At 38.7% G+C, this 22284-nt stretch overlaps 1 protein-coding gene across 5 annotated transcripts in view; it reads left to right on the top strand.

Annotated features, from left to right (window-relative positions):
• Nucleotides 1-22284, top strand: part of ralgapa1 (Ral GTPase activating protein catalytic subunit alpha 1) — an 86035-nt gene that overhangs the window by 41557 nt on the left and 22194 nt on the right. For all 5 annotated transcript variants that reach the window (XM_016534738.1, XM_016534728.1, XM_016534753.1 and 2 more), the window contains 19 exons: nucleotides 1877-2001; nucleotides 2330-2543; nucleotides 2635-2811; nucleotides 3720-3872; nucleotides 3976-4169; nucleotides 4291-4389; nucleotides 4776-4931; nucleotides 5017-5145; nucleotides 5294-5419; nucleotides 7345-7403; nucleotides 11039-11147; nucleotides 11830-11940; nucleotides 12029-12097; nucleotides 12833-12964; nucleotides 13441-13624; nucleotides 15604-16579; nucleotides 19591-19662; nucleotides 19810-19933; nucleotides 20083-20238. In XM_016534738.1, the coding sequence (XP_016390224.1) occupies nucleotides 1877-2001; nucleotides 2330-2543; nucleotides 2635-2811; nucleotides 3720-3872; nucleotides 3976-4169; nucleotides 4291-4389; nucleotides 4776-4931; nucleotides 5017-5145; nucleotides 5294-5419; nucleotides 7345-7403; nucleotides 11039-11147; nucleotides 11830-11940; nucleotides 12029-12097; nucleotides 12833-12964; nucleotides 13441-13624; nucleotides 15604-16579; nucleotides 19591-19662; nucleotides 19810-19933; nucleotides 20083-20238 (3365 nt within the window). The remainder of the gene's footprint in view (nucleotides 1-1876; nucleotides 2002-2329; nucleotides 2544-2634; nucleotides 2812-3719; nucleotides 3873-3975; nucleotides 4170-4290; nucleotides 4390-4775; nucleotides 4932-5016; nucleotides 5146-5293; nucleotides 5420-7344; nucleotides 7404-11038; nucleotides 11148-11829; nucleotides 11941-12028; nucleotides 12098-12832; nucleotides 12965-13440; nucleotides 13625-15603; nucleotides 16580-19590; nucleotides 19663-19809; nucleotides 19934-20082; nucleotides 20239-22284) is intronic.

Below are 22284 nucleotides of genomic sequence, written 5' to 3'. Positions count from 1 at the left end.
TGTCTTTGATCTTCCAAGCTGTTTAATGGCAGTCAGCAGGTGTTGCAGTTCATCAGTCCAAAAGAAGTGAAATTAAGCGCATCCATCCATAATAAAAAGTGTCTCACACGGCTCCGGGGGGTGAACAAAAGCTTCCTGTTGCGAATCGATGTGTTTTTGTAAGAAAAATATCCATATTCAAAACGTAATAATCACTTTAATCTAGCTTGCGCCAACAGTTGTACACGGAAGCAGCTCCGGGAGGATGATGTAAGATGTCGGCGTTGCGCATGCGCCGGTGAGTCTCGTGAAAACCCTAAAAAGGGAAAACCTCTCGTGATTAAGCCTAAAAATGTCAAACCCATAAAAAGACATCAGAAAATTAATTTAATGCTATTTTCCATATTATTGGGACTCAAATAATACAATTTCATGATTTTTTTCAAAACTTGACTCTTATATGTGATTTTAATGTGTGTATCCCCCAGGATACGTTGCTCCTTTGGGGGTATAAATTCATTGGAAACAGAACACTTGTTTATCAATGCTTGTTACAGCATGGTTGTGATTCCTGAATGTTTTGGAGTACAGACCTAACGTTGGTCTCTTTTTAAAGAAGACACATAGCAGATTATTGCTGCTTATTTCATTTTAAAAAAAGAAAGTATAAAAAAGTTATAAAAGTTTTAAGTTTACAGTAAAGATAATGTAGTATACTAATTGTTTTTATTTTATATAAAATAAATATTTTATCAAATATGTTGCACTCTAAAATTGCTATAAAATCAAAGCCATATGTCTAACCAATTTATGTTCCAAACTTGAAGTTGATATCACAAAAATTGTGGTTCCTGTGAGATTTTCTTTGGGCACTATACCAAAAGTAACCACTGGGTTACACACAAACGCTATTGAATTTATCTAATGCAGTTTTCTGTCACAAATCAATCATTTTCTGTCACAATATCACATCTATTACAAAACAGTCACCAAATATGGAATCTTGACCGTCAGACCTTTCCAACGATATGCAATGTAAACCTAATAAGCTAATGCTGAACAACAGCTTTTTAAACGGGTAAGTCCCCTCCAACGTGTGTAAATATGTAAACTAGATAAACTTTTATCGGAGGTTGAGTAGATTTCCCACTATTTAAACCATGCAGGTTTAAATGCTGCCAGTGAGCTAAGCAAAGAATGGAGAAACAAAAGTCACCTCATCTAAATATTCACAACAAACACCCTTTCAAGATGAAACCAAGAAATGAGACCTACGCTTTCACTGCTTCTCCCCACAGCTTCTCAAATGGTTGTATCCCCCAGGATACATCGCCCCTTTTAGGGTTAAATTGATTATTACGTTTTAAATATGGTTATTTTTCTTACAAGATGCATCAATTCGCTAGAGGAGGCCTTTGTTCACCCCGCGCAACCATGTGAGGCACTTTTTATTATGGATGGATGCGCTTTATTTCACTTCTTTTGGACTGATGAACTGCAACACCCGCTGACTGCCATTAAATCGCTTGGAAGATCAAAGACAATTTTTTATATAACTCCGACTGGATTCGTCTGAAAGAAGAAAGTCATGTACACCTAGGATGCCTTGAGGGTGAGTAATTCATGGGCTAATTTTAAATTTTTTAATTTTGGGTGAACTAACCCTTTAATGGCACTGTTGTCCTTTAAGAAAAATGTGTTTATTTACTCACTGTCCCCCAACTCAAATAATCTAATTCATAATTATATTCAACTGCTGTAGAGAGAGTCAGACACCACTACAAAGAGGGAGTCAGTTAGTACATGTCATTCTGCTATATCATCTGTGTTTGCACTCACACGTTTTGGGAGGTCCCAGTAAAAGTACTGATGTGCCTTTCTGTGCCTGTTTTCTTAGCCAATAAAGATGAGCTGACGCCGAAGATGAGGCCCATGTCCAACGATGCTGGCAGCAGCAACCCTAATGTCAGTGACCTCATGGATGAGTTCATTCAGGAAAGACTGAGGGCCAGAAGCACTTCTGTATGTCCGTGCAAACATTCAGTATGCATAGTGTCTGAAACTTCATCTAATTAAAGGATAGTTCTATATAAACTTGAACTGCTCGGATGGTAGAAAAATTTAAGAAATGTTCATACCTGTCATAATTTTTTAAGGCATTATTTTCTTTATAATTAATCACACTAAATGATTGCATTAAATTGATATATCATAATATTTGTAAACAAATGAACAAATATACTAATACACAAGTATCACATGTCAGCTAATTGCTGTATAATGCTTAAAACGAAATAATTCATTTTTTGATTCTGGTGTTGTATATTATCGTATGTTATGTTCTTTTTAGGGCATGACGAGGCGTGGCAGTAGCCCAGGAAGTCTGGAAATCCCCAAAGATCTACCAGAGCTCCTGAACCGTCAGAACACCACTCGTCCTGCAGAAGACCCCGGTGTGCCCTCTGAGTGGACCTCCCCAGTTAGCGCCAGTGGAAGTGACCTCATAAGCTCTGACAGCCAATCAGATTCCTTCAATGCTTTTCAGTATGACGAAAAGTTTGAAAGTAAGTAGTTTAGGTTGAATTGAAAGAGACAAGCCAGTACAAGAAAGAGACAAGTAAGAGGTTGATAATGAATGAGTGTGTTTGTCTGCAGATTTCAGCTTCCCCCCTGAAACGTGTGCTGTGGCCTCTGTGGATCAGGATAGTTTGGAAGGAGCAGGTCAGACCGCAGAGGAGCAGGAGCTTTCCAGTCTCACAACACTCCACATCGACTCGGAGACCAGCAGCCTCAGTCAGCACGGCCTGTCTGCTGACACCGTCACCATTACTGGTACACTCTCTCACACTCACATACAGCAGGGTGTAGTGGACTGGTAACTGAAAGGTGGTAGGTTATGAACTGTATGCAACTGTTCTAAATTGATAACAAAAGTCTTCATTTTAAGAGGTCTTTCTTTTTTGGGGGGACGGAAAGACATAAAATCACAATATGGTTTGTGATTATTAACTTCAAAAGGTAATGATTTAATTAAATAAATGTGCAAACTGGATATTATTGGTATTTTGGTTATGCAATAAACTGTATCTGGCATTTAATTCAACATGAAACTCTTGTGACTGACAAAGTCTCAAATTTGATTATCAAAAAATTTGCAGATACCTAACAATCCATATTTGATTCATTTTCAAAATTTTACTATTTGACTCCAGACCAAAGACTTTTTTATTCAAGTTTTTTTTTCAAATCTTAACATACACAGAACGACACATCTGTCGTAGTTGCATTGCAAGTAATGTAAAGAAATGTGATCTGCTCACCGAACGTAATTTCTGCGGAGACCAGCAGCAATGAGAAATGTATTATTCTGTAAAAGTCAAATAATTCATCATCAGTAGTGGTTCCCTCAGGCAATTAACCCAGATTGCTATCATTCCGATTGCATACCGTATTTCAGTCCACATGAGCAGCATAATCTCTAACCTTTATTTTCAAGAACACTATAGGGTGTTCTACCCAAAACTATCCAAACTAGCTTAACTAATGAACATTTTACATGTTAAGTGTACTGAAACTTTCTTTGGGTAAAAGCATCTGCTGCTTGATTCCGTGCTAAAAAATACTCTGGTATCAGTCACACTGTTCCCGTATGCTGTATTACTGTCAGTGGAACATTACGACACAATTCTTTGTCGTCGTGTTTAGAGATCTAAGAGATGATGTGCTTGATATTTCCTCAGGTTCTGAGAGCGCATCTCCAATGCACTCTCTGGGAGGTTCACGATCGCAGACGCCGTCCCCTGCCACGCTGACTTCCGAACACGTCCAGCATAAAGACTTGCAGCTGGATGAGAAAATGCACCACTCTGTGCTGCAGACCCCTGATGACCTTGGTAATTTATAGATAGATAGACAGACATACTTAGCTAGGAATATGCAAGCTAGTACGCTATCTGTTGCATCTTTGTAATGAACCTGCTTTATTGCACATTTCAGAAACCAGCGAATTTCCCACAGAGGACTGTAGTGTGATGGCTGGCGGCACTCTGACCGGCTGGCACGCTGATGTTGCCACAGTGATGTGGAGGAGAATGCTTGGCATTCTGGGAGATGTCAACTCCATCAAGGACCCTGAGATCCATGCACAGGTCTTTGACTACCTCTGCGAGCTCTGGCAGAACCTGGCCAAGGTGAACACAGACACTCAGAGTCCTTCAGAGTGCCCTGAAAGGATGATTTACAGTGCCGTAACTAATCAAATTCCTGTTGAAAAATGTCCTTATGTCTCTGTGTTTTTTTCTGTCTCTGTAGATCAGAGACAATCTCGGGATTTCCCTTGACAACCAGTCGTCTCCACCCCCACCAGATCTGATTCCACCTCTGCGGATTCTGACTCCCTGGCTTTTCAAAGTGAGTTTAGCAATATTTTACCTTTACTGTTTATCTGAATGGCAAAGACATAGTTGACTTTTATGCATACTTTATTAGTTCTGTCCATCTGTCGTTCTGTCTATCGTTCACTCGTTCTATCTATCTATCTATCTATCTATCTATCTATCTATCTATTAGGGGTGTAACGGTACGTGGTGTAACGGTAACCTTAACCCTAACTTCATAATGGCACGCACGTGCCCTGCTCACTCCAAAGTCCCCACTCCAAGGGGATAGGGATGATCACTTCCATTTGGAAATTGCCCGTGAACCGTTCGGTACACGATACGCGTACCGTTACACCCCTACTATCTATCTATCTATCTATCTATCTATCATAAAGGTTTTGTGCTGTCTGTGTGCAGGCCACTATGTTGGGTGAACGCTATAAGCAGGGCAAACTCCACGCCTATAAGCTCATCTGTAAGATAATGAAGAGAAGACAGGATGTTTCACCCAACTCTGACTTCCTTACGCACTTCTACAACATCATGCACTGCGGGCTGCTTCATCAAGACCAGGTGTGTTTGTGTGTACCTGGTCTCCATGTGGATTGCCAACTTTGTTCAAAACTTTTGTGTTGACCTCTTTCTCTTTGCCTTACAGGACATTGTGAACACCATCATTAAGCATTGCTCACCACGATTCTTCTCTATTGGTCTTCCGGGAGCCACAATGCTCATCCTGAACTTCATAGTGGCAGCGAGCCGTGTAACCGCCTGCTCGTCCCTCAATGTGAGAAACCACCGAACTGCTTCCAGATATCACTGCCTCTACATGTGTTAACATATATGCACATGTGTTTGCAAATGTTACACCCAATGTGACTTTGTAGCTGTTGTTAATTGCTTTTGTCTTTCTCTTTTCTTGGTCTTTCTCCCAGGCTCCACGGGTGGAGGCTCAGATCTTGTTGGGCTCCCTGGTGTGCCTCCCAAACTTGTACAGTGAACTTCCCGCCCTGCACCCTACAACAGCTGACATCCTCATGACGAAATTCACAGATGTCAAGGTATCACAACCTGCCCCAAGAAAAAAAATATTGATGGGTCAGGATGCATGGATGCATTAGTGAGGCTATTTATCTACCTCTTTTTTCCTTTCTATAAAAGTTTTTAGAATATTTAAAGTGTTTTATTTATATATGAACTTTATTAATAATTCTAATAATTTTTTTATTTAATTATTTAATATGTGTATATATATATTATAGGACAAATGTTTTGACCAATTAATATAATAGTGCATTTATAATAATAATATCATTTTTATTATTAGATTTTTTTCATTATTCACTATAAATATTTATAATCCATACCATGCGAACCAAAACTGTTGCACTTTAGTCTGAGAAAAGCTTTTGAACTGACTGGTTGTTCTGACAAACCATCAACTAATAATTGGAAAATATGCGATTTTGTGCATCTTTCCTAAAAATAATCTCTGATATCATGGGGCTACATTCAACCACCAGCCTTCAATCAGGACTTCCTTATGTGCTTATATCTGTAGTCTGTGTTTAACCTCTGATCCACCGCCTGCCCTTATGCAGATCCAAGTGGCTGAATGTATGCCACTCCAACGGTTGTTTAGAGTGCAGGGAAATCTCCTGTAATTGTTCCTGCCGACTCTAATGTGCTAATGGGCGATCAGCAATGCAAGCTGCATTGACCCAAGCTCCATAGGGCTGTTGTTATTGTGTTGCTGTGTTGTTCCGAGCGACGGTAAGGAGCTAATGCCATGCGGGGAGGCGTCCGTCACTCACATGCAGAAATTCGCATGATGGCATCTGATAACCAGGAGCAGGCCATGAATGACAAGACGGTGGTTAACGTGATCCTTTTTCTGTGCGTGTGTGTGCCCGGGCAGATGCTTCTTTTCCAGATGGTTGGATATGTCACGTTCCGAGTTGCCAGATTGCTGGTTTTATGTCAGATTTTGAGTCTGTTGTGAGCGGTTCTGATCATTATCTGTCTGTCTGTCTGCATTATCTCACTCTGTGCATCTGTGTCTCTGGTGGGAGTGTGTGCAGTGTTGTGTATGTTTCTGTGAGCGAATGTGCTGTGTGAAAGTCTGTGTGGCTAAGAAATGGGAACATATTATCTGACACTCTCTAGATAGAATGAAATTGATCAGTATCAGGAAGTCGCCGGTTCCTTGAACAGGATTTTATGCACCCTGTATTTTCATTGACTGCCATTCAGAATTGTCTATTTGTTCTGATGCAAGGGCATATTAAATTGATCACAAGTGCCAGTAAAGACATTTATAGCGTTGCAAAAGATTTCTATTTCAAATAAATGCTGTTCTTTTGAATTTTCTATTCATCAAAGAAAAAAAAGTGTCACCTTTCCATAAAAATCTTAAGCAGCAAGTTTTCATCATTGATAAAAAGAATTGTTCATGATCATGTGAAGACTGGAGTAATGTCTGCTGAAAATTCATATTTGTCATTACTGGAATTAATTACATTTTAAAATAATTAACTGTGGAACTTGAAGCTTGTTTCCACCACAGGATAAAAAAATAAAAAGGTTATTGCAACTTATCTCACTTTTTATTTCTGAGAACAAAAACCTTTCTCTGAGAAAAAAAAATCAAAATTGAAGTTAAAAACAAGCTTTCATAGAAAACCGTTATTTAAATTGTATAAATTCAGTCTTGGTGACCCTAAAAGACTTTCAAAAATCTTACACACTCCAAACTTTTGACCGGTGATGTATATCGATTATGCTTCATTGTATTAAATTAGATGTTTTACTAGTATCTAATTTTTTTAATTATATGCATATTAAAACAAAACCATTTTAATTATGTTTTCATTTTTAGGGCTTTTAAAAGTGTGAAATTCACCAAACACTTTAAAGAAACAATAAACAAATAAATAAAGTATGATATGTCCCCGTTAACAGTGATTGTTTTGTTTTTCTGTTTCAGGAGCATATAATCAAGCATATCCTGACCTCTGCCAGAGATGAGCCTTCTGCACCAGCGAGGTACAAGCCCTGAACTCAAACACCTTGTCCTAGTCAAAGCTGTGACTTGTTACCACATTTACTCTGACATGTTGTGCTGTGGTGCTTTGGTAAACGGTCCTCTTCTATCCCTCCACTAAATAAAAAAGTGTGGGAAAAAAACATGTCATCTTAGCTAGGTGTGTCACATTAAATAGTTTGCCTGTCCTTACTGATTGCAAAATACTACATGTAAAGATGGTACTCAACCAGAATTAGCTTTTTTAAAATGCAACCAGCTTCATTTAAATGCAGGAGTGTAGCCTATCTGTTAAATTATCACTCACAAAATTTGAGATGATTGACAGTGATAACCATATCAACAACAATATTACATTTCAACATGAAAAAAAAAACAATTAAATAAATATAATAATTATAGAAATAGGCAACATTTATCTCTGCATTAATGTAAGAATGCTACATTCCTTATATAAATGACTAAAATGACGAAAACTAAAATAAGAAAAAGAATAACTAAATAGTATTTTTCTTAAATATAAAATTCATTTTTTTAAGAAGAATACTGAAACTAAAAATGATTACATGAAGTCTCGGGATAGTTTTATTATAGGTTTGCATGTATTCACTGCATGATTTGATGTAAAATGAGAAATACAGCATTCTTATTACTGCAATATATTTTTACATTTGTATTGCCACAAGAACTGCAGTGTTGGGGGTAACACATTACAAATAACGCGAGTTACGTAATCAGATTACTTTTTTCAAGTAACTAGTAAAGTAACGCATTACTTTTTAATTTACAAGAGAATATCTGAGTTACTTTTTCAAATAAGTAATGCAAGTTACTTTTTTTGTTTTTTTCAATTTATTGATCGACAGCTCTCCTATCCCCATGTTGAGAGAAATCAGATGTTACTGTAGTTCTAAAATAAATATGAATATGCATTAATTAATCTCACTCACAAAAAAAACAAAACAGATTCAGTATTGCTCATAATGAATAAAAATAATGCAACTCAGAATATGACGCAAACCTGCAATAATTAAATGTTAAACAATACAAATATCCTTTATGTATTTAATCCCATTCTATTAACCAATGTCTTTGCTTTTGACCTTCGATGATCCAGTTCAACCGTACTAATAAGCAAAAATTACTCTAGACAAACATTTGTGTGTCTTTATTGCTGAAGTGTGTTGAAATTTCTTCTTCTGCATTCTACTGTACGGACGTAAATTTACTTTCCCTTCAGCCTGAGGCTTATTCATTTCACTTTTGGTGTGAAAAGGCTTTTATATTTGCCAAAAATATAACTTTTTATTTAAAAAAAAATACAAGCAAGCCCTGCCCAGATTTTAAAAGTAACGCAAAAGTAACGTAACGCATTCCTTTCCATAAACAGTAACAAAGTAACGTAATTAGTTACTTTTTATGGAGTAACGCAATATTGTAATGCATTACTTTTAAAAGTAACTTTCCCCAACACTGGTTGCCACATACAATAAAAACTTTTTAAAAATGAAAACAGTACAAAGCAGCATAAAAATTAAGAACAAAAGTTTCTGTCTCTCTTGCAGACGCGTGTCTCTTTCAGCCAGTTTCTTTCTCTCTATCACGGACGCTCCGCGTCTCTCATGAAACAAAACAGAACCAAGCAACAAGAGAGACACGCTCTTCATTCGTCTCACTTCGCAATAATAAAAATAATCAGTGGCATCATGCAGATAATTTCTTTTAAGTCATTTCTTAAAAATGAACCAAAGCGTGCTCATACATTATTAACGTCTTACTGTCGTTATTAGCCCTTAATAGTTTGAGTCTTACATGTATTCTGTAGCTTATTGTGAATATAAGTCATCAGTTTTGGACACCACAAAGCTAAATGCACCTGATTTCTGCGCTTGGAAACGAAAGTTGTGAATCAGCCGTTGTTTTCTGTCATTTAGAGAAATGTGTCAAATCTGCAAAAGAATTTTCACAAAAGGCTAACATGTAAATGAATATGTAATACATATCTCATTAAATGACAAAACTCTTAAGTTGTTGTATTGTGTTCATTTTTTATTTTTTTACATTTTGGACGGATCTCCCGCACTGCGAAACTCATAAATGACATTGGCTTCAAATCATATTTTGTATTCCTCATTTTACATCAAATCACACAAGGAATATGACTCTATATGAAAACCTGCAATACATTTAAAAAAAGGACAGATAATGAATAAGTATGCGTGAACTGCATCAACGAATTATTAAATGTAAGTTTCAAACCTTTCATATGTGACAATAGTGCCAAAATATGTGTTAGAACTAGGCCTAGCCTATAACACTCAAAATCTTCCTAACAATAAGCTACCTTTTCTATCGTTTTATTTTTTATGGCATAATGCACACCTCTTTAAATGTAATCTAAACATTCAAAGTTAATACTGGCTGGTACTGTACAATAAAAAGTAAGCACACTTCAAGCAGTGCCATCACTGTAATATTTCACTGTTACAGTGGTCAGATAGCTGGAACATTATGATAAATAATTTGAGATTAAATGTCATGATGCTTTATTAGCCAATTATTGTAATATTACCACTGATTTATTTAATTATTTTTTATCTTTATTTACAAGTTAAAATGTAACAATTCCATCTTTATTGAGCAATGGTGTCAAATGTCCCTTTGTGCCACATGGTGGTGAATTCAAGAACAAGTTTCACATGTGACTGTGTCCTCACGGCGGCGGTAATAGGCATTACTACCTACTGTAGTAACTAAATCAAGCAGTATGAAATGTCACCAATAAAATTTCAACCAGAGGACAAAAGTTCAGGTTGGTTATGACAAAAAAAGATACTGTAAACGTTAATGTCACTAACACAAACACTCAAATAATCCAGATCATACGGCAGCAGACAGAAAACATTGTGCATTAAAGTGCATCATACCAATTCCATAAACATAAATCTAATTTTAACAGGTGAGTGTATAATTGATTAATTGATCCCTTTATGTGGCTTGTATAGTTTATTGCATCAGGAATGTATTATTATAGTTCTAAATTTATGATTTGGATTTTTTGTTATTGGAATGGTCTTGTGTTTTCCAGGTCAGTGCTTCCTCCTTGTTAGATTTCTTTTTTAAATGAAGCAAGCAAACCCCATGCCAGACAGATTAAAAACTCTGTACATTATGGTCAGTTTTAGACTGGTACGGAGTGTCTGGTCATATCTAGACAGATTAGGAGCAGTGTCATTTAAAGTAATCCAGGACTCAGTAGGATTACTGTGGATCCTGATGTGGCTCAAGTCATTAGAAGGGGGCTTGATAACTCTGTGGATTTTTTTTAAGAGAAAATCTGAAACTTTTATTCAGCAAGTACACATTCAGTTGATCAGAAGTGACCATAAAGACAGAATGAAAATAAAAATAAAGTAAATTAAAGTAATGAAAAAAAATATTTTTCTTTTTTAATGCTTTTAATGTTTTTCTTGTCACATTGTAAACATTTCCATTTCCATATCTAAAGCACAAAAACATCTACATATCTAAACCACGAGATTTTGCATTTGTAAAATGTTTGATGTTTAATTTAAATGTGTTGGAAGTTATCAATTTATTTTAAATTAAATTGATATCTTTGTTTTTTGTTTTTCAGGTCTGTGGCTCTCTGTAGTCTGGGTATTTGGCTCTGTGAAGAGCTGGTTCATGGCACTCAGCATCCGCAGATCAAAGAAGCGCTCAATGTCATCTGTGTCACTCTCAAGGTAACGGATGCTTGGTTATACAACAAAATGTACATATATTCTGCTGTTAAAGATTGATTATAAACAGAATAGAAGCATCTGTGTTGTAAAAGAACCTTCACTGGCAATGTACTGTAAGTGAGCACAGCAGAGAAATGATGGCATTGCCCTTGGCCTGAGTCTTCTGAAGCCGTTCCTGATGCCTGGGCTCACTGCACTGGCACAAGTGTGTTCTGTTCATCCAGAAGAAGATTATTCCATACTCCCTGCACCCACCCCTACCAGCCTTCCTAAATCTGGACCGTCAACATGTTTGGCTTCTCTGCTTCTCACAGACAGAAGGCTAATCCACTGAAGAATGCACGCTTCAGAGACTTCGAGGAATTATTACATTTCTGTCTGAAATGAAGGCTAGGGCCAACAGACACACACACATACTCAAACTCTGGTCCAATCAGAAAAGTCTGTTTGTGATCGGGTCAATTCTATTGGCTTTTTGGAGAATCTGGTGTCAGTGGAGGGTTAGACATGAGGGTCTCTCTCTTTTGGGTGCGTTCCATGAAGCAGAATTAGGCAAAGACTCATCCCGTCTTAATCAGCTCAGATGAGGCCCACGACACAATTTTGCAGTTTTCCTCCACACGTCTGAGCACGTTAAAGTTGCTGATTGCCTCCATTTTAACCCCTAATACCTTCCTTCCAGTTCTCAAATAAAACCGTTGCCTTGGTGGCCTCTGATATTCTGCACCTGCTCATAAATTATGTGGACGAACTGCAGAAATTCCCGCCAGACACTCCAAAGAAAATAGTGGAGGTAAAGTCAGTCACAGTGCAAGTAAGCTGAATTTTAAGTTGGTTTGGATTTGTTAAATAGATACTAATGTTAATTTCCTGCTTTGTAGGTCCTTATTGCAACCATCACTTACCTTCTTCCAGCCACAGAGTCTTCCCCTCATGAGTTGGATAAGAGGGTATGTACCCCAACACAATGAAAGAACACACTCGTGTACATGTGAAATAAATGCTTTTTTTCCAACCAGCAGCTCATAATGGTTTTTATTAAAGAGAAAGTACACCTAAAAACAGAACAGTTTGTCCTATCTACAGTAGATGCAACACATCAAGTAATTTTCCTGTTCTTACTAAAAAAGAAATGCTTTATAAAGCAACTAAACAATGTGTTTGCTACATTATAAGTCTTCTGAAGCAATTTGATGGGTTTGTGCAAGAAAGAGGCTGAAATTGTCATACCGGTTTTGGGTGACATGAGGGTGATGCTGAGTTTTCATTTTTGGGTGTACTGTTTCTTTAAATTGGTCACCAGATTGACTGACATATCATAAAGGTGTACACCTGAATATATATTTATATATATATATCAAAAGTGGCAGTAAAGACTTTGTTACCAAAAAAATATATTTTAAATTAATTATAAATAAATAAAAATGTACCACTGTTTCATCAAAAATATTAAGCAGCACTGTTTTCAACACTGATAATGTTTCTTGAGTAGTAAATCAGCGTATTAGAATGATTTCTAGAATGATTTAGAAGGATCATGTGACACTTAACACTGTAGTAATGGCTGCTGAAAATAATTTTTTTGCCAGGAATAAACTACAATTTTAAATATATCAAAATAGAAAGCATTTATTTTTTTATAATTTTGATAATAATTTTATTTATTTTACTTTATATCTTTCCAGCTGGTTGTGTCTCTGCTGCTGTGCTTGCTGGACTGGGTGATGGCTCTACCTCCAAAAACTCTCCTGCAGCCGGTCCAAAGAGCCTCAGACAATGAGAAAACTGACAAGTCTGTCCTTAGCTGCATCTATAAAGTACGAGGTCAACACTCACATCTGCTATTAAACATATTTTTTATATCTCGATTTACATATTTTTTAATTTTTGTCTGTGAATGCGGTACATTCACACAGGGCTTTGGCGTTAACGCTTCTCATTTACTTTCAATGGGGGACGTCATGCGTTGCCGAACTGAATCGTGGGTCCATCGGCATCGCAACACTGGCGTTGCTCGCGGCAGAAGTTGAAAATTTCTCAACTTTTCAAGCGCCAATGGAGGCGTCAGCCAATCAGATCGCCTTATGCAAATAGCCTAATTGCGGTCCAATGTAATTGGCTGTTGTCACTATGACGATCGCGTCAGCGCCAAGCTTCAGACACACCCTCCGTCAAGTGTTGATGCCGATGCCCTGTGTGAATGTACGTTACCCTGTGAAACAACTAAAGACATAAACAAGTGCACCCCACTCTTTATTTCTTTGTATTTCTAACCCATTTGTCCATCTGTCAGGTCCTCCATGGCTGTGTATATGGGGCTCAGAGCTTCAGCAACCCCAATTACTTCCCCATTCACCTGTCAGACTTGAGCAGCCCAGACTACGACCCCTTCCTGCTACTGGAGAACCTGAAGGAGCCAGAGCCGCTCCATTCACCCGAATCTGAACGCTCCTCTAAACTGCAGCCCGTCACTGAAGGTGAGCGCATGTCTTCTGCCTCTCTCTTGTACTTGTTTTGACCTCCTTTAAATCTCGTGTTTATGCATGTGATATTTTAGTCAAGTTCAGCACTTACTTTTGTCTTTCTCCAGTTTCTGTTTCCTACCCCTTGTCCTAACCTGTTGCAACATGACAAGTTTTGATAATCAAGTAATTTTTCTGTCCTCACATAAAGCCCTTGAGAATGAATTACTTTTTAATATGTAGATAGGCAAAGCACAATTTTGGACCAATGAGATGTCACTATGGGTCTAAGTGACCTATAAATTCATTTGCCTTGTAACTTTATTACATAACAGCTTTTTACTTGCATTAACATAAAAGCTGAATTGATAAATTCTGACTGTTGCAGTAGGTTAAGACAAACATGCACGAAAAAATAGAGCTTGTTGCACAGTGTTAACCACCACCCACCCCATTTCTCCTATCTTTATCACCTTCTGTAGTTAAAACAAGCATACCATAAATCAGAAGAAGCAGGAATGAACTAGCTAAATGTCATCACCGAATCTGTTTGCTCCCTCATGCTAGTTTCAGTGTGTATCAGGGAGAGGGTGGGTTTGAGATTGACAGCAGGGGGCTGGTTTCCTGTGCTGCCGTTGCTGTGTCTCTCTCCATCAGGCGAAAATAACTAATCATTACAACCCTGAGTGAGACATGTGTCCACCACTTTCCTACCTCCATTACTCTTGAAATTACTCCTAGTGCTGGATTCTTGCTAGATCGGAGGGCACTCGGCGGCTGAGGTGGTCCGTACAGAAGACTGCTTCATCAGGATAAAATCCCTCCCCCCGAGAGCTCCGGTCTAAGAATGTTTTGGCTCATTAAGGCGGTGGAGAGTGTCGCTGAATGTGATTGGTGTGTTGATTGGGGGGAGTAGGCCTCTGGCACGTCGAGTGCACTGGTATTGGGCTGCTCTCCGCATGGTTTCTTTGTGAGTTCTGGTAGTGTGTGAAGAAGGGGTGTCTCCATCGGGAGCTTCTTACCAGCATCGAGGCATCTGCACCTCTCCTCAGGCATCCTGCATTCTTCATCACACCCTAATGTCCCTGTATTCACACAAGCCGTCTGCACCTTCACCTTCACATCTCAGCTCTGCAGGAGTTTAACACTGATAGATCTGAAAATCACTACATCCCTGATGAAACGAATGCCTAAACTCTTCCTTTACTTGTTTCTAACACCTTTTCATCACTGCAGTCTCTCCACCTCTCACTTTCTGATTTTTGATTAAATTCTGCAGGATAGATTTGGGGATGGATCAACCGATTAGTGAGGTCAACTACTTATGTAGTTTTGATTTTTATTTTTATTTTTTTTTTCATTTATTATTATTTTTTAGATATTTTATTTAATTTTTGATTTTGTTTTAATATGTTTAATGGTGGTTTAGTTAGTGTGGTAACAGTATCCTGTTAGTTTCCACAGTAAAACCCTCTCTAAAAAGCAGCATCTTTCAATTTGTTCACATTGAAACTCCACCACTGTGGTCATTCACATTCAGAAAAATAACTGGCCATTGCAATGTCTTGTGCTTTTTTTGTCAACTTAAAAACAGTCTTAAATAGTCCTAAAAATGTTACATTCTATTTTATATTATTTTTGCTCCATCAGTTAAATCCGCATGTAAAAATGCCAATTTATGTAAGAAACATGGCTGATTATGCCAGATGACCCCAAACAAGGCTTCCATAATACTGATTGGTCAATAAGATGTTCAGTCAAGTTGATTGTGAAATTGTGTTGTTTAGAACATCCCAAATAGATTTAAACTGAGCTTGAGAGTACTTTACTCTTGGTCAGATTAGCCAAAATACTTCAGAAATGAACACCCAAGTAGTAAGGGATATGTAGAACTTTATGAATGATGGGCATTCTAATTGTCTTTGAAAATCTCTTGAAATTTCTGCACATACAACTTCTTATAAATACATCTTTGTATTTTTGTGTGTTTGTAGCGAGGAGCCGTATTCAGCAAGGCCTGATTTCAATTGCGGCACGCACGGTCATATCCCACCTGGTCAACCACCTGGGTCACTATCCGATGAGTGGTGGTCCGGCCACTCTGACTAGCCAGGTATGCGAGAACCAGGATAACCCATACAGCGAGAGCGCAGACCTGACCCCTGAGCTTTTCGACGCACCCAACTTGCAGTTCTTCGTGCTCAATGGCACCACCCTGCTGTCCTATCTACAGATCCAGGCAGAAGACGGCCTGCCCGGTGGCGGGATGTCAGCTGGCCTCACCACCACCAGTGCCTGCGTTCGGGTGATCGTGAGGGACATTTCCGGAAAACACTCCTGGGACTTAGCTATACTGTATGGTCCACCTCAATGCATCACTCCTAGTCAAACTTTGCACCTCTACTCGTCCTCTAATCAAGCAGGGGGTGGTAGAGAATGTGGCAGAGATGAGGACAGTCTAGAAAGAGGCGGTCAAGAAGAACCAGAGGATGAAGCTTTTCAGGAGAATGAAGAGGACCTGGATGAGGAAGAGGTGAAAGAAGACGGGGAGGAGGAAGAACTTGAGGAAGTGGACGAAGAGGCAGGGCTGGAACTGATGGCCCCACAGGCCAAACGGCAGTGCAGAGAGGTGATCCCAAGCTGGGACTCCCTGCAGGATGGGGAGGACGCCCTGGATGAGATGCTGCAGTACCTGGGATACTCCAGCCCAGAGTGCCTGCAACGTACTGGCGCACCGCTCAACATTCCAGCCCCGCCGCCCACCTGCGTGTCTGAGAAGCAAGAGAACGATGTCATCAATGCCATCCTGAAGCAGTGTGACGAAGAGCGGGACTTCGCGCTCTATCGTGGGAATGACCTGAATATGAGGGCCGCAGTGCAGCAAGAGCCAAGCCCACAGAGACCCCAGTCGGCCTTCTACTACTGCAAACTGCTCCTCAACATACTGGGCATGAACTCCTGGGAAAAGAGGTAGGTAGCTAATCACCTCTTGAACACACATTGCAGTTGCAAATGCCTGGTAATCCTATAGGGCAGGGTTTTTTTTTTTTTAAACCTGTCTTGGAGGCCCCCCAGCACTACATTTTGTTGGTCTACCTTATCGAACACATCCAATTCAGGTCTTACAGTCTCTCTATTAATGAGCTGATGACTTGAATCATGTGTGACAGATGAGGCAGGCATACAAAATATACATTGCCGAGGGGCTTCCAGGACAGGTTTAAAAACCCTTGTTATAGAATATTCAAATCCTATTTATAACAAACTTTTTTGGGATGGTGTACCAGCCCAACATGTCTCCCTTATATGAGCCATCAATTTCAGGTTTCTTGGAGTCTCTACTAATGAGCTCAGTTGATTCAGGTGTGTCTGATTAGGAAGAGATTGAAAATGTGTAGAATTGGGGTGCCTCCAGGAACGTGTTGGGAAACCCTGGTGTATCCTACTGGTTACAGGTTTGGGATGATACCTAAAAATTTGCAATGTCGAACATCTATAGGAGCAATCCTTCAAAAAAAAACAAATGTCCTAATAGCAGGCATCATAATGGACGATGTGGTTTCCCCATGCTAGAGTTGCTATTTTTTCCAGGATTTACAAAAATCAAAAGAAAATTTCCCAAGATGTTTGTAAGAATGCAAGTGCAATTCAAGCGAGAACATCTTTTGCAGATTACTGTAATAATCAGTATAAGTGTGCACACTACTTGTGTTACAACTGACTTGACGGGAGTTCAGCACTCCAAGTCACAATTTTTAATGACGTGACATGACATGTGGCCAAGTATGGTTACCCATACTCGGAATTAGTGCTCTGCATTTACCCATCCAAAGTGCACACACACAGCAGTGAACACACACACACCGTGAACACACACCCGGAGCAGTGGGCAGCCATTTATGGTGCGGCGCCCGGGGAGCAGTTGGGGGTTCGGTGCCTTGCTCAAGGGCACCTCAGTTGTGGTATTGAAGGTGGGAGAGAGCGCTGTACATTCAGTCCCCCCACCTACAATCCCTGCCGGTACGAGACTCGAACCCACAACCTTTGGGTTATGAGTCCGACTCTCTAACCATTAGGCCACGACTTCCCCATGCTCTGTCTAATGCTCTGTCTATTTTAAATAATTATTTTTCCAAAAACTTGTCTCAAGAATCGGTCATCGCAGGTATTCATGTACCATACCCAAAGTCATTCGCTTCATCTTGTCCACCATTTTAGTTAACATTGAGTCTTTTGGGCAGTTTATTACTAATAACAAACAAATTCCACTTACCACGATTCTGCCGATTCTGTCTTTATCTTAGCTTTGTTTAACTGCCATATCAGATAGTTTAATCCTTTAGTCTGGGAATTAAGTGTTCAGCAACACTTCATCAAATCATCCTGCCATTTTTTCCCAAAAGAATCACTACATTGTTTTGCTAGAGTTTGTTAGCACAATCTGGTTGATGCTGTTGTTGAAGGCCGATAATGCATGTAAACATCCTGTTTGCTCGCACCTCTCCCTGATTGCGCAGAGCCACATTAATCTGCTTTAAACAGTCAACAACTTTCTGATTAGCTTATCCACCAATAGACACTACAGTGCTGCTCACTTGCTGCCCAAACCTCAGTTTCTGTCCCCCTCCAAAATGTCTAATGGTTCCTCTCATTGCATTTGACTGTAAGGGTTCAATCCCATTCCATTTTGTGGTATTACAGAGAATGGTTAAATATTTCCAGATGACAAATAATTGGATAATTGGGGTTATTTTTCACCTTAAATGTAATGGCATTAATTTTCATGATATATGTGGTCTGTTATGAGATTAATGAAGGAAAATTGTTTTTTCACCATTCCCTCATAGAGTCGTCGGGGGGGGGGAAGCTTTTCTTCAACAGCTCTGGGTGCATGCGGTGTGTGTGTGCATGCTCGCAGCTTTTATGGGGGGATTAATTCATGAGGGGTCTGTTATCTGCCGAGCAGCCGTGGTACTTTTCATTCTTGCCTGATACGCCAGGTGAAAATAAAAGGCTGCTACCTTTCGAATGTGGCTGGAGGGTTATTATGAGTTGGAGAGCTGGGAGAAAATGCATAGGGGCTGTTTAATGAGGAATTGTCCTGCTGCTGCTCTCCAGGCATTCATGTATCATTTATCCGTGGTCAGAGACTAAGGCATTGCAATCCGCCAGGCCATTGTGTGCGTGAGCGCGCGCCTAATGTCGGCCTTTTATGCCGTTCGCGCATTCGCCTCCTGAAATGGCTCGCTTTCAATGGAGAAAATGAAGACCATTACATTGCAACAAGCTAATAAAGAGACCCCTGCTCAAAGAAAAGGAGAACAAAACAAAAAGTCCTTTTAGAGAGCATCGTGTGGTTTTCCACATGACTCACGCGGCCACTTGGAGGGAGCGAAAGATAAAGAAGGGGAGAGGGAGAAAGTAACTGAACTCTGAACTATAAAAGCTGCAGACGGAAAGAAGTCGCATTATCTTAGATTTACAAGGTTTTTTTTCTTTTTTCTTTTCATGACATCATGTGTAAGTTTTTGTTTTATGACTCATCGTGTCATAAGATGTTTTTCAGCGCAGGATCTTCCATTGTTTGTTTTCATTTGCGTTTCTGTTGCGGGGTGAGATTTTCCGGGAGTCTGTGAGAAAAACAAGGAAGATGGTAATTAAGCAGGCGGCCGCTTAATGAAAGCGATCTAATGCACAGTCTAGAACAGCGCTTCTCCAAATAGGGTCTGTGAACCATAGCTAAAACTATCTGTCTGTCTGTCTGTCTGTCTAACTATCTGTTGTTCTGTTGTTTTTTCCATTGTCTGTCAATTCTTCTGTCTGTCATTATATCTATCTATCTAGAAATCTTTCTTTTTCATTACATGGATGTTGTTCTTGATCGCCTGTCTGTGTGTAAGCTAATTAACCTGATCAAAGATGTGCCATCTGGTGGAATATTTCTCTTCATTAGATTTTATGTTTAAATGTCCTGTCTCCAGGAACAGTTTCCACCTGCTGAAGAAGAACGAAAAACTACTGAGAGAGCTGAAGAATCTGGATTCAAGGCAGTGGTATGTTATGCCACTTTTTTTTTATCCAGTATTGTTTCTTTTAAAGCTATTAGGAAAGGTCTTTTAAGAGTAAAGGGTGAAAAAATATAGCATTTACCTGTCTGTTTTGCTCCTAAATTTACTTTCTTCTCTATTTACGTTTTTCAGTCGTGAAACACACAAGATTGCTGTGTTTTACGTGGCAGAGGGACAGGAAGACAAGCACTCAATACTGTCCAACACAGCCGGGAGTCAGGCCTATGAAGACTTTGTGTCAGGCCTGGGCTGGGAGGTAAAACCTTGATAATTAATTGCTGGGAGACAATTCATTAATAAATGTTGTGTGTATATATATATATATATATATATTTAAATATTACTCGCAATATTTTATATGATATTAATGCATGGGCCCTGACAAACTCTTTCCTCAATGTTCAGGTGAACTTAACGAGTCATTGTGGTTTCATGGGCGGCCTGCAGCGGAACAAGAGCACGGGTTTGACCATGCCCTACTTCACCACCTCTACAGTTGAAGTCATGTTCCACGTCTCCACACGCATGCCTCCGGACTCAGACGACTCGCTCACTAAAAAGGTAAACTTGTAGAAGACCGCATTTTGAAGTCAACTTACGATTTTAGTCAGGTTACATGACCAATTTCTACCAGTGTTACTTTAGTATTTTATAGACTATTTTAGTATTTATTAGTATTTTGAATTAGCTTTTGTTTTTAAATTGTCAGGTTTCATTCTAATGTTAGTTAAAGTTTTAGTAATTTTGTTATGTGCTTATGCCATTTTAATTAGTTGTTTTTTTTTATATTTCTATATAGTTTTGATTTATTTTTATTTCAGTTATTAGTAAATCAAAGTAATTTGCGGTGGCAGGGCCACGGCTTTGGAATACCCTGCAATAATTAAGGACTTGATGGTATAATTTTACTTGAGGACATTCATTACAAGTCTGTATACTAAACCTGCTGCACAGATTTTTTTTTTCAGGGAGTGTTCATACACATAAATGCTTGCACAAAGCAGGTTATCCATGGCCCCTTCTCTGCCTGTCTTTAAGTCCCTGCTAAAAACCTATCTGTTTTCCTTAGTGTATTGATTACTGTTATTCGGTAATTTTTTAATAGGTTGTTCATATTTTTTATTTGGCTTGCTTTCTGTGTATGTTTTTATAAATTTCTCTTCTGTAAAGCACTTTGGTCAGCCTAGCGGCTGCTGTAAATGTGCTGTACAAATAAAATGAACTTGAACTTAAAATCATCACCTTTTTCAGTTAGTTGCCAAGGCAACATTTTGAAGTTTAGCTTTTTTCATCTCATATTTTTAATTTCAGCTTGATTTCAATTAATGAAAATAATTTGTTTTTAGTTTTAATTAGCAATAGCAAAACTGATTTTAACCACATATCTGATTCTTAGAATTAAAAAAAAGACTGCTTTTGCTCTACTTTATGTAAATAACCTCTGCATTCTGTATAACTTCCTCTCTTCTGCTAAACACGAAGGAGGTATTTCTGAAGAGTGTTTCACTTATATGTGAACACATATCTGCATAGTACACTGGTTTCAAAGAACAAGGAGAAATCTTGTTTTCCATCACTCAAAAACTGTTGACTCTCTAAAGACTTAAACTTTCCCCCTGCCAGCTCACCTGTGGAAGGCCTTTTAGATTGTAGTCTGTGTCATTTCTTTCATAGCTCTTCTGTCTCGAGTTTTCTCCAGCGGTGCAGCTCTGCTCCTCCTGTGCGGTGGGTGAAGTGGAACACAGAACCTTTGTGACCTGTGCGTTCACACCTCATCATTAAACCTAACCCAGGCTAATCTGAGGAGTGGGACACTTATACCTGCCGAGAGCTGAGCTTTTGTGTTTCTGGGTTCCCTGTAGAGAGAAAAGGTCCTCTCTGCTGTCAGAACATAGAAAAGGAGAAAGTAATGACTCCTAACAGCTGTACTTTATTCTCTCGTTCTGCCTCTCCCTCTGGCTTTTATCTCGTCTCTCTTTTATTTAAAGAGGGATGTCGCACCCTTTCTTTTTCCACTTTTCTTGCAGTCGATGTGACCTTATGGAGAAACATCACTCTCTAGTTTTGCTCTTTCTTCAAGGGTGTTTCTTCACCTATGGGCACTTTTTTGCCCTGTGGACTTTTATAAATTAAACTCTCTTTAAATGCACTTTTTACATTCCAGCTAGTTTATTTTTTTGTCTACTAATAATATCCAACAGTGGATATACATCTCAAAAGATGTTGTGTTTAATAGCATTCTGTGGTGGAAATGAGGATGGCAAAAAAAAGACTCCTTTGTCTTTGCTAAGGCTAATAATTTCATTGCTAACATTTTATGTATGCCAAATATACACAATACATATTTTTATATTTTTTATTGCATAAATTGACACAATTAGATTTTTATTGGTAAATGTTTTGTTATATTTACTTTTTTCTTCACATATCCCGCTTTTTTTCCAATGACAATTTTGTTTCATGGTAAACATTTTGTTTAATGTGGCAAAATGTTTATTATAATTATTGGCAAAATTCTTCATTTTGATGGTAATCAGACAACTGAAGTACAGTTTGTTTATATATATATATATATATATATATATATATATATATATACATATATAT

The sequence above is a fragment of the Sinocyclocheilus rhinocerous genome, unplaced genomic scaffold, assembly GCF_001515625.1.
Source record: "Sinocyclocheilus rhinocerous isolate Xijiao unplaced genomic scaffold, SAMN03320098_v1.1 scaffold1004, whole genome shotgun sequence".
NCBI lineage: Eukaryota > Metazoa > Chordata > Actinopteri > Cypriniformes > Cyprinidae > Sinocyclocheilus > Sinocyclocheilus rhinocerous.
The sequence above is the reverse complement of the archived record's forward strand: the minus strand, read 5'-3'. Positions and strand labels throughout refer to the sequence as shown.